The 15,328-nt window shown below is 36.3% G+C and overlaps 1 protein-coding gene across 4 annotated transcripts in view; it reads right to left on the bottom strand.

Moving 5' to 3' along the window:
- The window catches only part of gbf1 (golgi brefeldin A resistant guanine nucleotide exchange factor 1), an 83,587-nt gene that overhangs the window by 67,799 nt on the left and 460 nt on the right, over nucleotides 1-15,328 (bottom strand). For all 4 annotated transcript variants that reach the window (XM_052573466.1, XM_052573467.1, XM_052573464.1 and 1 more), the window contains exons 2-3: nucleotides 10,264-10,366; nucleotides 9,671-9,737 (exon numbers count right to left, since the gene is read on the bottom strand). In XM_052573466.1, the coding sequence (XP_052429426.1) occupies nucleotides 9,671-9,737; nucleotides 10,264-10,359 (163 nt within the window). In that variant the 5' untranslated portion in view covers nucleotides 10,360-10,366. The remainder of the gene's footprint in view (nucleotides 1-9,670; nucleotides 9,738-10,263; nucleotides 10,367-15,328) is intronic.

Here is a 15,328-nt window from a genome sequence, read left to right as displayed (position 1 = left end):
AATTTAACCAGGCCTACAGATAAGCCAGATTTAGGGAGATTCAGTGTGATAATAACTACAGTTATGCCTCCCGCATGTACAGTAGCTTGCATCTTTTTCTAGCCTCAGGCATTCACATGTGGAAGCTTACTAAAAAGAGATTGACAATAAAGTGCTCTGGACGTGACCAAACTGCTCATAAGATTTTTACCCAATTTCCTAAAAATCCTCCAGGGTGGATGGTTTATTTGGAAATCAAAACAAACTATATGAAGCCCCTTTTAATTCCTTGATTATGTGACCGCATCCTTGCTGATTTTCTTATCTATTACTACAGGTAAGTGTGCTTCAAATACAGCACCATTCGAAATTGTGGGGTTGGTTAAACATTTAAATGCTAAATTGTTGTGAAATATTATACAGAGTTTAGAAACTGTTTTGTAATTAAATGCATTTTAAAATGCAATTTATTCCTGTGATCTAAAGCTGAAATTTCAGCATCATTACTCCAGGCTTCAGTATCACATGATCCTTCAGAATAGACCTACAATAATTTCTATATTAGTTAATTAGAACATTTTTTATTTTTTGTAGCAGCCATCTGCATTTAGATTTGATAGTCAGTTTAACAAAAAAAAACAAAGACTAATTCTTTTAGTCTTAACTTGGCACCTTACTGGTTTACTGGAATTCTAGAGGATACAAGAGCATGTCTGGTGCACATTCTCTAGTATGACAGGAAAACAAACGTGCTTTCTTCAAAATGATTGATCAGATGTAAAACCATGCTGGCAGGAGACTGATAAAAATAAAAAAAGACAATTGAGCCACTCAGCCTTTGCTAAATTTATTCCAGCCTCTTGTTGGTTAAACATAGCAACAGTATGATTTGCACATCAAAAACTAGCACATGGCACTTGCAGAAACTGCAGATACCTGGTCATTTTGTTAGTCTAGGAAATGCCAACTGTCCTGTCAACATGTCAACACACAAAGGGCTGTGGGACGAAGGCAGAGGTGTTGAAATGCCCCAAAACCCACCATAATACTCTTCAGTTTATGAATGTCCTCGGCTCCCAGTGTAGCTTTATGAGGGTCCAGAGCCCTCTCCTTTTGCGGTAACAAAATGAGCAGGCATCTAACACAAGTGTCCGAGCCCTGGACCAATTACCACATCATAATAATATGCTTAACAGAACATTAAAGAACAATCTGACACAGCCACACAAAAACAATCAATACTTCTGCCAATTACGACTGACATCTCACAACCAGAAAAGTACAAGAGACTAAACACCAATTTGTAATAACCATCTGCATTTCAGCAAGGAGCCTCCAGTGAAAACAATACAAATTACCAAAATAAAATGTGCATTGCAGTAATGACAAAAAAAACAAAAAAAACTTAATCTTTCTACTATAAGCATTTTTAAGCAAAATATGTTGCCTTTTATCCCACTGTGGAAAACTCCCTTAAATGAGCATCTCATGCCTCAAAGCCAGTTTGAAGGACATTTCAAGCTGCACACAAACACTGCTTTCAAATCAGCAGAGCGTCTGTTTACATGAGAGTAATATTAATTCAGAAGGCAGAAAGTAATTAAGCAGTCTTGTTTGCTAATCATCGTCTGCTGCGCTGATGAGGGATTACTGCAGACCTCACAACAAAAGCTGCCAGTGTAACTTGAGTCAATTTGCACTCTCTACAGAAGGAGCTTGACTATTTTGAGAGTCTCGAGTACAAATCAATTTTTCTTCGGTGCCGTGTTGAACAACTACAGTACGTTTAGGTGACACAGGATCTATCATTGAAGCAGGAAATTAGACAAACGGGCAAACCAAAATGGTCTTGTTGTTAAAATAATACATTTAAAAAATAATAATAATCAAGTCACTACAATTCTGTAGGATGGACAATGTCTTTGTTAACTAAAACAAGATGAAGCACATTGTAATAATTTGATTCAAGTTTGGGGTTGGTACCATTTTAAACATTTTTAAAGTGATAGGGAAATAAATAAAAAAAAAATGACTCCAAATTTATGTGTGATGGCAAAGCTGAATTTTCGGCCTATAGGTTGATATAAAATTTTGAGCTGAAATAGGCTGATAATTATTTTAAATTTGACTTTTTTTTGTGAGAACCAATTATGAAAGCTCAGTGTGAAAAAAATGATACTGATATTTGCTGAAAATCACATTTAACAGCGTTATTAAATTATTGGTGCTTTTAAAATTAATTGAGTATAACACAAATTGTGGTAAATTGCAAAAATCAATCAATCTCTAATACTGGCATGTAACCATTAATAGGGGTCCACAATAAATATTGGCCGATAATTAATGCACATCTCATCAGTAAAGCTGGTTCTCTAATCAGCGGTAAATTCCATCGGCTTTACTGACGAGATGTGCATTAATTATCGGCCGATATTTAAGATGCGCATTAATCATCGGCCGATATATATCGTGCACCCCTAACCATTAAGGTACAAACTTACAATGCATCCATAATTTATATATTACAACAAAACCTTACAATACTTTATTTTAACCTGTAACACACTTGGAAGATTTCTCAAACCGAGCAGTATATAATTTCACTTCTCTGGCCCCAATAATGGTTTTAACCTTGCAGCTCACACACCTTTTAAAGTTTCTTCTCTAAAGCACAGTTGGCAAGGTCAGACGTTTAGGTTGGGGGGTGCAGACAAGCTTCATGGAGTCGGTCGGCTTCTCGTGCTCCATCTTGTCCTCTGTTCCTGTCAACATAACACCCCACCAACGTCACCTCCACCTCCTCCATACACATGTACCCCCGCCCTGTGAGCCTTTCATAGCAAAGACTATGATTAATAGTTGTGCAATGGGCCCCCCATGAACTCAGCACACTGTTGAGAGGCTCTGAAACAGGACAACAGTTGCATCCCCACCTAACACTGGGCCTAAGCCCTGACTGTCAGGCCCCGGTTAGAGCACTGTTAACTGGCCAGATTTACAGCTACTAACCAGCACTGGGTTGCTGCTTGGCAAAGAACAGACAAGCATCCATCATCACGACTTATGGAGCATTTTATTACTGCGGGACAGAGGCCATGATGAGCACACTGCCACCCTGAGTGACACCAATACAATGCTGTGGGTGTTAAACTTACCACAGGGACGGATGACTTACATATGAAGCATGTACTGTGGATTTACAGAGCTAAAGTAACACTTCAACACACCTTCGGAAAAGCATCTGCACGACTTCAAGTAATGCATTTCATTATTCAAAAAATTATGCTGCACTTACACTAAAACCTTTGCTATGCAATCTACATTTACTACAATGAGCACGCAACAAACAAAATGGGGGGAAAATATAATAACGTTACATTCAAAGAATAACGAAATTGAAAAACTATTTACACCCACTGCCAATTATTTGTAAATGCATAAAAACATCCAAATGTTTTGTTTTTAGCCAAATGGAAAAAGTATTAATATATGACAAAATTACTTAGTTGTGAAAAAATAATAATAATAATTGATCAAAATTATTTAAAATATTTTAATTTTTTTGCCTTCTTATCATAAATTACTATTATTCTGAGCACCAGGTGTTTCTACAATCTTAGCTTAATTAAATATTTTTTTGTTAGGCATCTCAAACTAGTCTCTTCTGCAATATATTGGGTCCAAACCTGAAAAAGGAGCCCAGAAGATCCCACAGCATTCCTTTACAGAAGTAAATCACATATTTAATTTATCAAATATGACGTTTATTATATGTGAATCTGGAAGAGTTTTTTTGGGAAGGTCCATTTTTTGTCCTAGCCCCTATTTATCATGCCAAAACATCCAACTGTTAATTTAATAAACTGCACGTGAGGATGCGTCTTCTTGCTTTACAGATGATCGCAGACTTTCATTACCACCACCTATCTCTCAAATGGACCTTTGACACTCTCTGTACAATATCAATTAGGAGATTCATTTTTGGGTGAACTATCTCTTTAAGACTTTAAAATCCTTTTCGGACATTTCATGACTTAATTGACAACATAACTATGATGTTGCATGCTCATAGCTTCATTTGCGCTTTAATATGGAAATTATATATAGCACATGCCACAGCATTTTGTGCATATGATTGAAGAGCCATTGCTATGAGCACATTACAATGGCTGACAGAACAGGAAAATTTGTTTTTACTGACATAAGGCCTGATAACATCTCATCTGATCACAGTTCACTGCTGCTCTTCTGAAGCTCCCTGTCAGCTTGGCCCCAGCATTAATTGTGTTAAATATTTTTACCGTGTTAAATCGGAACATTTTATATATATATATATGTGTGTGTGTGTGTGTGTGTGTGTGTGGCATGCGTTACCATGCTAATTGTGACAGTATTAATCATAAAAAAAAAATTTACTCATGACAATTATTTAGGCTTGTCAACACATCAAAGAAATCAGACATGTGTGGTATTAGTTACAAGGTTAAAACATTAGCAAGTGTTCTCTTCTTATCTCTCATTAGGACAGGAGATCAATGTGGAGAAGAGGAGCCAGGGACAGTCCAGAATTGTTTTTGATGGAAACCTAGGACGGGAGATTGGGCGTAATGGAAGGAGGCCGCTCTCCTCAGGGGACAGCAGTTGTAAATTCCTTCCAGTGAACCTCTCACTATTCACCAGGTTAGGTCATTTCATCTCTTTGACATTCACATCGGGACAGTAACCCTGCCTTTAAACCTTCAGCTTCACATTAGAGGTTAACGATAATAACTTGGATATTACGTATGTATCAAAATATGGTGCAATGTCAGCATGAGGCAAATCTCAAGGCTGCTCCAGTGACCAATTACCGATGATACGACTTGTCAACTTGCCTATCATCGGGACCCATCCTTCAGTGAGGCTGACTACATTACCACTTTAATCAACTCAAAAAAAAAAAAAGAAAACGTTGTAAAGAAATAAAACAATTAATTTATTTCTTAATATCTGTCGTGGGAGTCCTTACTGTGCTTTCGGTCTATAATATTCTGTAATTTTAAATCTAAGTGACACATCCCTGTAGAAGCATTCATCACACTGATATTGAGAACACACACTCTACTTTCTATTTGTTTGCAATCTCAGATGACGTTACCAAGGACATGAGTGGCAGACCCTCATGTTTTCTTTCCTCTCCATTCCCTTGAAGGGGATAGGGAATTTATTTGCTCCATTTGCCGTGGTAAGTAAACATATTTGCATTTGTGTCAGCCTGATCTGACTTATGACTCTTTTCTGTGCACATTCTAACAGATCATCTAGGTATTATATACATGCACATATCAAATGGCAGTGTCCATAGGTCCTCAAAGAAGCAGGATATTCCCACGTGCCCCGGGAGAAACCCTTCTTGGGACGCCAGCACATAGGCACAGCTGTGAGCCAGAGACAGATCACACTTGACCTTGAGCTATCGTTCACTTTACATGCGTGTGTTAAGACTGAGGAAACACTCTCAACCATTCAAGCAGAAAAGATTTAACATGTGCAGGTTGAGATGTCAAGTATAGTTTCAAATATACATATGTATGGAGACAAGAATTTGCAAATACTGTACTCAAGACCTGTCAAAACCATGGCAAATTTCTTAATCAAGAAGACACAGTCAAAGAGTTCATCCACAGCCCTTTTTTTTTCAGGAGATGAAGCGATTGCAGAAAGTGCCTGAAAAGAACCAGTGATCAAAGTATCACTGTGATGTTTACTACAAAACTCAGACGCTATCCAATCATTGGATGGTGTGGTCGGAACTATTAGAAGAGGGATTTCTTTAGCACCTGAAAACCAAACGAGAGGAAAGGCTAGGAGTACAGGCTAAGTGAGAGAGTTGTCAATCAAACAAAGCTCTGGTATTGGATCTACCGGGTGGCATCCTTAAACCTGTATTTGTATGAATAAAAATGAGAGGATTTAGTTTGTCGGGCTTCCTCTGCAGACTTGTCAAAAAACCTGACCTTTGACGTGAAGGGAGGGGGAGGGCTGGAGGAAGATCCAAAGCTTTAAAGGACTAAGGCTCAGGCTGACTTGTGTATAAAAAGTGAATACTATGAGCAGGTGAGACATCTTCATTCTCTGGGATATCAGAAACATCCCAGAGAATTACTGAACGCCAGACTGAATCCCAGTTCTCAATTTGATGTTAAATAGACCATGTATCAGAGCTAGAATATCTCCCTCACAAAACCAATAGATCCATCAAGCTGCTGTTCAACAAGCTAGACGCGAGATCTAAAGCTCATTTCTCCAACACCAGTGTGTTTTTTTATATTAAAAAAAAGGAGAGTCTAAAAGCAGATGACAGAAAAACAATGACATTCGTTTGTCATCCCAAGATGCTTGCTTGTAATTCCAGAGGGGTTCAGGATTAACAAGAACATCCAAGTGGCTTCTGCTGCCTACAGAGGGCTATTGTCGTTCATGTTTATGTCCAAAAAAAGGCTACCATAATTTTATCCGTTTTCTATTAAAACTTAGAGAACATATAAACATATTTGGACTTACATGTTAATACTTCCAGCTATCCTTAAGAGCGAAATACTTCCTGTATGAGTTTCTTTACACATTGGACCCCACCGACTTTCACTGTATAGACAAACCCTGGCTGAGACACTGTAAAAATAGTATTTTATTTTACAGAATAAAGTCAGTCAAACAGGTTTAGAACAACAAGAGGGAGTGGAAATTACACTTCTTTAAGCAGCATGTCCCACATTATACAACATCCAGAATCATTCAATATAACTTTCCCCAAAATTAGGGCAGAAAATGCAGAAGCCTGCAGAATCAGCCACGGCCTGCTTATCAGCAACTAAGCGTAGCTCTCTCCGTAAGTCTTGTGCAAATAACACCCGAAGAAATAGATCACTGCTGTCACCACCTTCATGCTTGAGATTCCAAGACAAGAGACGAATGGAAAACTCAGCGATGACTTCAGTACGTCCTTAAAAAAAGTAAGGTACCTGTGTCATCTATAACAAAATGAAATACAAGGCCAAATTCCATTTAATCTGCCTCTTCAACCAATAAGTAAAGAATTTTGTTGAAATGCAAATCCACTTTTTTTTTGGGGGGGGGGGCTATATGCAAATCTAAAAAGAAAAAAAAAGTTTTTAGTCTTGTTTAGTACATTTTACAAAAATGCACTAACTGCTTGAACCAGGTGTACTGTACGTGTATGTGAGGTAGCATGAACACACGCTTCTGACATCCTAAACTCAGGGAACAAAAATGGCCTTATTCAAGAAGAGAACACTTTTTCTGTGGAACGAGAGACAACACTTCCTTTCCCAGAACAATCTATCTCTTGGGCTGACAAGCCTCTCTGCTATATTTACCCAACCTAAACTGCAGATGATATACTTCCAGCTGCACTCTGCCGCCATACGGCACATGTGCCTGCCAATCAACCGGCTGGTGCAGAGGAAGGAGAATGAAACCTTTATCAAGCCAGTGAAAGTGGCTAGTAAACTTTTGGGGCTAATCCACATTTCCTTCAGCGGTATCTTTTGTTGTTGGCGAAGATAAAATGGTCACAATGTGATGGAATTACTAGGCTTTCATTAAGAAGACAGCTGGGCTACAAAAGTCCACCCAACACCATTTAAGAGACATATAAATTTAATTCACAGAACAATGAGCCAAAACACTCGCAATATAATATGACCCCAGTTCAACTTACTTTGTCTTTCTCAAAAAAAAAATTTATGCACACTTACTAAGCACTTACTCTTTTGAATCGATTATTAAGATACAAATAGTAAAACAAAGCAGTATGGTAAAGTCTGAAAACCAAATTAATGTTTTTAATACTTCCAGAAATAACTTGACCCCTTATTGTGCATCCAAGCATACTATTCAGAAGTTTGGGGTCACTGGGTTTCATTTTATTTTTATTATTAATAACTTGTTTTCAGCAAACTGATCAAAAGTTACAATAAAGACATTTATAATATTACAAAAAACAAACGCTCAAATGAACCCTGCTGAACTTCCGATTCATCAAGAATCTCGGTTTCCACAAAAATATTAACCAGCACAACGGTTTACAACATTGATAAAAACAATATTAATTTATATATATATATATATATATATATATATATATATATATATATATATATATATATATATATATATATATATATATATATATATATATATATGGGTGTGTGTGTGTGTGTGATTTCTGAAGGATCATGTGACACTGAAGTAATGAAAAGATGCATTTTAAGATGCATTAAAATGTAAAACAGTTATTTTACATTGTAATAATTTTTCAAGATATTTCTGATTTTTATCAAATAAATGCAGCCTTTGTGAACATAAGAAATCTTCCTGACCCCACACATTTGAACGGTATTGTGCCTAGGCTTGGAAAACAAGCATCATCTATGTGGGACTGTGAAGTAGCTGAATGAAAGTCAACACTTTCTCAACAGCACAAGAGAACTAACAAGGTCTTTGCTATGGTTCAGAAGGGGAGTCTGGCCGATTTCTCCCTGTGTCCAGACACAGCCGCTCCTGTCCATCTCCGAGCAGCACTATTCTCCGGAGAGAGGACTCCCTGGCCATTACAGAGGCATGACGACATGCAGACAGAGTAGAGAGCTGCTGCACATCTCATCAGCTCACACCCCTCCATTAATACACACTGAAATTCACCACGATGAATCAGGCTGGCGTGCTTAACAGGACTTTCAGCTACCAAAGGGAAGTCATGTTAGCCGAGAGAGTTTGTGCCCCTCTTACCCAAAAGACAGTCTTAAAGGGCTTGTTTTAATCAGTCATCACACTCATTAAAGTTCCTTGAACTCATAAGCCCTTAGGATTCTACTGTTATTCTGTAAACAAACCATAGGGGTCACTGTTGTGGTCATTAGTGAGAAATGTATAGTAAAAAACAAAAGAGGAATTGTGGAAAAGTTCTCAACTTATTTGGCCATTCACTATGCCTTTAAAAGTCACTTATCAGCTGTAAACAGTAAAATAAATAAAATAGTAGGAATTGTCATTCAAAATCTGTTATAAAATGATTACAATACCTCTTTAAGTTAAAGAGCATCATATTAAGAGAGAATTTTAATTTATTTTTGAACAGAGGAACAATTACATAAAAACAGCATAACATTTACCTTAGCTGTCCTATTCATTAGGAGGCATTTGTATAACTTGAATGAACAAACACTGACAGTTTCAATGGGACCCCAAACATTATGAGGTGCCCTAAGAGCCCAACAGTAAGACACTGAGAAAGATAATATTGACTGATTTGAAAAGGCCATCACTTTCCTCAGAGGAAATTTAATTTACACCTGGTTAAATACGCTTTCTTCTGTAGCAGGAAAGAAGCTCTTTTGCGAATGCTGTATGAGTCTGTTTAGTTTGGATCCTGCATGACGTGCTTCAGCCTAGTCTCAAATTAAGGAAAATAAATGGTGCTTTGGCAGAATGCATTTTATCCTTTTGTTTATTTTTTTTTACTTATATCAACCAAATCTGTTTAATTAGACTGATAGAGAAAAGGGCATTTGAACAGTAGATATTAAGCAATTAAGAAGCTAGATAAATGGCAATAAACGATCCAAACACATTGTTCAATAACTTAGTTGATAATTGATCTACTGTAATCCTAATTTTGATCATGTCTAACCTTTTATGTTATTGAGGGTCTCTTTCAAGTGGCTGAAGCTGTTGAGTAGTGGGTCCTGTTCTTCATCCTGTGAAAAAAAAGATCATTCTAGTTGATTTCGCTAACAATTTCTTTAGATTTTATTTAAATATGGGATGCATTATGTATGAATACCATATCATGTATGAGTCAATATTACAGATTATACATTAATCTGTGATTTGATATTCTATAAAAGTTGATTTTGGATATTTAATTATGCATGCTAATTTCTCCTCTTATCACTTGCCATCATTCAACAATTACTTAAAGCAAATATTGTTTTTAAATACATTTTTATACTGCACATTACAATGTTGTGATGCCTTAATTCACTTCCAGATTTAAACGACTGATTTTTAATGTTTTAGTTTCACTTTCTTTAGACAAAATGGTATAGAATTTTAATATCAGCCATAACATGACCATAATTATTGGCTTATCAATTAAAGTGCATCCCTAATTTAAATATTAAAGAATTATGAGAAAAATAGGGTCATAAAGCAGCCATTAAATATAATTTTAAATCTCAAATTCAGATAGCTACCATGTTCTTACTAAATTGGACAACTTACCAAAGGAGTATGGGTACTCCATCTAGAGTTCCTCTTGATAGCAGCAACGACAACAGAAATCTCTCCTTGAACGATGTATATATTCTTGTCCACCATAGTGAATCTAGGATTTAATTAGAAAAATGCGATTACACACAAGTACCAACTCAACATCAAGCATATATCGTTTTTCTGAAGGCAACTAGACCACAAGTTATAGAGTAGAGCTTAAAGCTGGAGGTAATCTTCAGTGCAAATCATCAGGCAAAGCAGCAGACAGGTAGTAGCAGCTCAGATTTCATTATTCAAGATGGTGCCTTGTGGGGGCAAGACGGGCAGAACAGGAGAGCCCGACCGATATATTGTTTTGCAGATATTAACGGTCGATATGAACCTGACGCCGATATATCGGTATCGGCGAATATGGCAACAATATGCTGTGGATATGAAAATTATTCTTACAGAACATATCATGCTGATAAAATACTTTAAAAATTTGTAATTTCTTGGTTTGTCCAGCAGAGTGTGCTCTATTATTTGCTAGTTGCTACATAGATGAAATGCTCTAAAGTTATATCTGATATGAATGGCCATATCTCTGTAACAGTCTGTAACTCTGTAACATCGCTGTAACAGCACGGCAAATCCACACCAAATTCGGGGAATCCCTTCAGCTCCAGGAAAATTGTCAAACGCATATCGAGTGTATGTCTAGAGGCAAACATAATCTTGTAAAATGTGTGGTAAGTACTGCTGCACCATAGTGTAAACAGTAGGCATGCATCGGTTGACCGGCCATAAATCGGAACAGGCCGTTTTTTTGCTTAAAATACGTGATCGGCAATCGGTTTTTGGTCTTTTTTTGGGGCGATTTTTCCGGAAGTGCGCCCGCGTGCACATACTACATTGTAATCGTTCGCCATGTCATTTGTATGGAAGTTATTTTGAAATCTGTGCGCAGGACATGGGCAGCCGTTAAGCATTGGAAATGCAGGAAGCGGTCAGCAGTTGGTGTACTGGCGCACAAATAGAGCCTCTTTCCTGCTCACTGAAGCTGCGCGAGCGTATACTGTGCCGGTCCGCGCCCTGAACACGAGTAGACCGTGAAGAGATGTTCAGATCAACTTCTCACATGTTGGATGAGAAACTAAATGGACTAAACTGTGACAAAACTGAAATGTTTTTTTTTTGTTTTGTTTTTTTGTAATTTAGAACTTTCATACACATTTGAAAAGCCAGAAGTAAACGTCAGTTCTGTATAGGATTATTTTTATTTTACCTTAAAATTACATAGACTTAATTTGATTTAAAAATCACCTGCTGTACCACACTAGTGCTGCAACGATGCGTCGACGTCATCGATTACAAAAATACGTCAACGTGCGTGAAATGCAACGTTGCATTCTATCACAAAAACAGAGACAGACCACTGTTATCAAAAGTATGGGAATACTTCAAACAGAGGCCAAATAAAATGGCCATTTGTTCCCTTTGAAAAACCGATATGTACCACGACAGCACAACTGCGATGCACGAGCACCTCAGAGGAAAACATCCTGGCGCTCTCAGGTGTTACGGTTTAACTGGTTAAAGTGTGATCTGGTGACCAACTTCCTGATTCAGGTCTCTGCTGCAGATGTGATGGAACGACCACAGCAGATTCGGCGATTCTAAAAGTACAAACTGATGTGATATTATTAAGTGTCTAATAAAAGCAGACTTGCTCATTGCATGATTCTGATATTCTTGTAAAGATTACAAGTTATTGGTATGATCACCCGTAGCAGCTGAAGTAAGGATAAAATAAAAAATAAAAGTAATTTTTATTCTCACCAACATTATTTGATTTTGACATTTTGGAATAATCCATTTATATAGCAATCTTTTATTTAATCTCACTGGTGGAGACCTTTTTTTTTTATTTAAAACCAAATTTAAAAACTAAAACAAATACTGAATGCTGATTAAGAAACTCTTATTGAATTGCTGTTTGGGCTGTAGAATATGAAGTTATTGCCTTTAATTTCACATGGTTACAGTTATGGTTACAATCTTTTCATTTAAGGCCAGTCCTCTGTAGTTTCAACCCAATTCAAATACAAAAGCTAAATGCTGATGTCTGTACAATCTATGTTTGTATTGAATACTGTGCAGTTACTGCCGTTAATTTCAGATGGTTACGGTTACGTTTTTCAATAGTCAAAAGCCAGTTTGGCCTATTAAATACCAAATAAACATCTTGTTCATGTGCACTTTCCCTCTTTCTTGTTTGTTGCTTAAAGATTAAAAAAAAAAAAAAAAGAAATTGGAAAACGGTATCGGCCAGTTTGCTTGTAAAAAAATCTGAATCGGCCATGAAAAATCATGATCGTGCATCCCCTAGTAAACAGAGTACGTGCGATCGTGAATCCCAAAAGTGATAGAGAAACTAAAAAACTATCGTGCATTCAAAGATGGGGGGGACATCACGATGCCGGCGCAACATTGTGATGTGTATCAGCCATCACCGAAAAAAAAATATATATTTATCCACAGTAATTTTACATGACTAATACAAATATGTCGCTTTGTTTCATAATTAGTGTATACGGTTTTCTTTTACCCTCAAAAAAAATTTAAGTTAAAAGTGACAACATGCCCCATAGGTGAAGTACACTAGCATCTGAGGGGCACGTTGTACTTTGACCATATAGCAACTTAAAATATTATCTGATCCAATGAAAAAAATATATCAGACAAATATATCAGACAAATATTTTGTTAATAAAATAATATATATTTTTTTGTCAAATAAAATAATGGCATTTTTCATGAATTAAAAATAATCTGATTTTGGAGTTTGACGATGAACACATTGCAACCATGCTTGAGACGGCCCACATAAACGAGAAAAAAGCTTTACATGTCTGGAAATAATTTCTAAACATTAAAAATTTACTGTCAGTCTTTATCCACCTGTTTCTCATTGCTTCTGATTAAAATTGAAGTAAATGGTGTAAATTGCATCGCTAATGTCATATTATAGCACACTTTAACTTTAAATTTACTCTAAAATAAATAACAGATCGGAGATTAAAATACCATATTTTGTCTCATTTTAATGAATAAAAACTGAGATGAAAATGTTTCTTAAGCCAGAATTTATCATTTAATATGGTAAAATAAATGTGTGTTAAAACTAAACCTGCATTACTTTTTGCACTGCATTTTGCCCTGTCACACTTCTCTTGTAAGTTTTGTCTGTGTATGAAGACAGTAGCGTAAATGCGTGAAAGAATGTAGCTCAAGTGGTAGAACATTGCCTTGACAACAGCAAGATTAGCGGTTCAATTCCCCGGGAACACATGATAGGTAAAAATGTATAGCCTGAATGCACTGTGAGTCACTTTGGATAAAAGCGTCTACTAAATGCATACATTTAAATTTATTCTATATATACAGTACCAGTCAAATGTTTGGACACACAAATGGGAAAGTATCCAAACTTTTGACTGGTAGTGTACTATAATATACGGAAATAATATTGGCCGATATATCGGTATCAGCCCCAAAAAACCCATATCGGTCAAACACTACATAACAGAAAACACAATGTTTTTGAAGGATGTCTCTCTCAAATAAAAAAAAAAAAATGTTAGAAATACAGACAATACATAAACCTATGAGGCTTTACGACCAGAAAATATATTTATAAAGCAACGACAGAAATTAAACCCAACACATAAAAATCTATTTGTTTATGCAAAAAGACAAACATTTGGCTCATGTTCTGGAAGAGTGAAACTGAAACTCATCTAAACCATGGCATTATGAAATCTAGATATAACATAATAACAGTGTTAAATATATGTGAATAAACCTGCAAGTCAAAAAGTCATAAACTACCAATATGTTCTCTGTGATTGTCAGTTTTACAACTATACATATTGCATCAACTAAGGCAAAGGCAATTTTGCATCAGCATTCAAGAAGGCAAACTCTTGATGTATGGTGAAAGCTACAAACAAAAGCATTCACCTTAAATAACTAATGTACATTTGGAAAATATCAAACAGGTGTTAAATCGTTGTTTTTTTTACCCTAAAGTCCACAGAATCATGTGATATTTCAGAAATAAAAAATTCTCAGCAAGTAACAGGCCTTTTAGTACAACTGTGAAAAACAACCCCCAACATGAGCCTTTTTTTATTTTTTAACTGATTTTTATAAAGTAAAAATAACTTTTATATTGTTAAAAATATTTTAAGATGAATACTACTGAAGTAATGGACTGAAACAACTATGGTTTACTTGATTATTTTGCCTCCCTACACAGCTTTGATCATAAACTACACATCATAATACCATGATAAGAAGCATTAATGGGAGACTGAGTCATAATTGAACTTTATGCATGTTATGCAAGTAGTCAGCAATATTTTTTAAAAGATCTACATTTTTGACTAAAGATTCAACAAGTTGGCCCGTTAAAAAATAATTTATTTTATTCTGCCTATTATTTTATATGTAAGGGTTAAAATGTATTCACTGTCTACATAAGGCATCTTCTAGATCTACACATATTGAAGAGAAGTTTAGTGACAATCACACTCTGTAGTCAAACCTCTGTGCGTAAACATCAGCCCATCTAATGAAGTACAAATAGTTTACTCTATTTCAAGCAGAAATCCCAACGACAGGGCCTTGATCATTCAGTGAAGAAGGACACAAACAACCGGCTTCATGAAGCTACAGACCAGTCACTTCTTCATGACACTCCGTTATCTCCAGCAGCATTCACAATACCAGCATCCTTTCATTACAAACAGTCTTTCTCTTTTCACCACGTGATGTACAAAGGTTGATGAGGAGTCTTGAAGTGATTATAGCTGAATTGATCAGTAGGCCAATATCCTCAGCGAGCCTGCTGGCAAAGCTTGTCAATAACAAAATATGACATGCTAAGCGACCTGCACATCACATTTCTTCAGCTGTCTTCCACAAATCTTCTACTTCGAGAAGCAACTATGAATTTAGACAAGAAGAGACTTATGAATAAACAACACAGTTGATGATGGAGCTAACCATCCTGTCAACAAGCTAGCAA

Source organism: Carassius gibelio, chromosome B13, assembly GCF_023724105.1.
Source record: "Carassius gibelio isolate Cgi1373 ecotype wild population from Czech Republic chromosome B13, carGib1.2-hapl.c, whole genome shotgun sequence".
In the NCBI taxonomy this organism is placed as follows: Eukaryota; Metazoa; Chordata; class Actinopteri; order Cypriniformes; family Cyprinidae; genus Carassius; species Carassius gibelio.
This window is presented reverse-complemented; position numbering and strand designations above follow the sequence as displayed.